Here is a 1,736-nt window from a genome sequence, read left to right on the forward strand (position 1 = left end):
GGTTGTTATTTCTTTGTCATGGGAATAACATTACTTCCAGGATGAATATTATTTGAATTCTTTGTGTTGAAAGTAGCACCGATTTTGATGTTATAATATTTACTAAATATAAATATGTTAATAACATATTAAAACACAAGAATAAAGCCATGGGTTATATGCAACTTAAAATATAATATTAGAAATAATACCAAAACCTATGTCCTTATTTATTTATCTATATATATAGTAGAAAAATAAAGTATATAAAATATATAACTCTACCCTATATATAAGAATATAAAATACTCTAAGAATTAATATAATAGAACACTTAACTCCTATAGACTATTAATATAACTACTATTACTATATACTTAGGTACTTTATAATCTTATATACCTAATCTTGTTCTATCCGCGGATAACTTATCATGAAGTTTATACCATCACGTGCGCAGGCAATCAAGGGACAAGATACAAGCTTCATGACAAAGTAGTGCCGAGGCACGGCGATATGACTAGAGGGTAATTAAAAAAGCCAAGTGTATTCTTTCAGCATACCAAGAAAGATCTGCTAGCAAACAGCAAACCTGAACCGAGCAGAGCGAACACCGAAAACAAGGTACTACTCAAGGAAACAAAAAAACGCCTGGTAGCTATGCACAAGTACTTATATTACCTATACATAACCCAAATGTTGAATCCTACAAAGACATAAGTGATGATAACCAAGGAAAGAGCACATGTGAGTGAAAGAAAAGTATATAATGAGGTAAAGTATCACGTTTAACTATGAGAGTAACAAAACAGACATATCCGCAGATCCTTCAGATACAGATGGTCTTCTCCAACAATCCCCGCCTTAACCCTTTGCCGAGCCCTGAGAAAGCTTCCTTTTCTTGTGCCCTTGTGGCTTGGGAGATGGTCCAGCCTTCTCACGACCAGAACTGGATCGAGAGTGACCAGCGCGCTTGTTCAAGTGTTGAGTCCTGGAGCCAGGTGTAGTCGTGAGACGAGCGTTGGAAGGGGTACCGACGGGAGCTCTGGAGGCAGAGTTGGTCCTGAGAGCAGCGGAAGGAGCGTTGTAAACAGAAGAAGTGCGGGTAGAGGCCTTGACCTTGGGAGTAGTCTTGGTGCCATTGCCATGACGAGGGGTTCCGGCTTGCTGAGACTTCTGAGTCTTGTCGTTGGTGGCCTTTTCCCTCCCTTCGCTCTTGGCATGGCCGTTATCGGTGGTCTTGCTGTCGTTGTCGTTGTCAGTGTCGTTGTCGTTGTTGGCGCTGGTCCTCCGGCTGCTGGCTTTGCTGCTAGTTTTGTTGGTGCTCCTGTTGGCATTGATGTTGGTGTTGCTCTTGGTGCTGCTCCTGCCTCTATCTCTGCTGCCGTTGCTATCACCCTTGTCTCTTTTCCCTCTGATATCCTTGTTTCTGCTCTGACTTCGAGGCAGATCGTCAGATACACATCTTGTACGACTCTCGTCCTTCTCCACCGCCGCTGCTTTCCCTTTACCGGTAGGGGTCCTGACGGCGGTGCTGGGCAATTTCTGAGAGCTAGGAGGAGTGGTGTTGTCCTTCTTCCGTTGCTGAGAAGAAGCCTTGGGATCGGTGGTAGCGTTCCCCCTCCCCTTAGCATTGTCGCGATTGTTCTTGTTCTGGCCATTCTTACCCTTCTTATTATTTTTCTCGTTGTCATCTGCCTCCTCCGTGCTGCGGTCGCTAAAGCTATGTTTGCTGCTAGACTCACTCAATCTGTGGG

General features: G+C 43.4%; 1 protein-coding gene across 1 annotated transcript; it reads right to left on the reverse strand.

Moving 5' to 3' along the window:
- Window positions 1–843: 843 nt before the first annotated feature.
- Window positions 844–1,613, reverse strand: FOXG_15672 (uncharacterized protein; the record flags this gene model as incomplete). Its single annotated transcript, XM_018395776.1, has 2 exons — window positions 844–1,413; window positions 1,491–1,613. The coding sequence occupies 2 exons, from the start codon at window positions 1,611–1,613 to the stop codon at window positions 844–846; spliced, it is 693 nt and encodes a 230-aa protein (XP_018256051.1).
- Window positions 1,614–1,736: the final 123 nt, after the last annotated feature.

The sequence above is a fragment of the Fusarium oxysporum genome, chromosome 8 (assembly GCF_000149955.1).
Source record: "Fusarium oxysporum f. sp. lycopersici 4287 chromosome 8, whole genome shotgun sequence".
NCBI classification, from domain to species: Eukaryota; Fungi; Ascomycota; class Sordariomycetes; order Hypocreales; family Nectriaceae; genus Fusarium; species Fusarium oxysporum.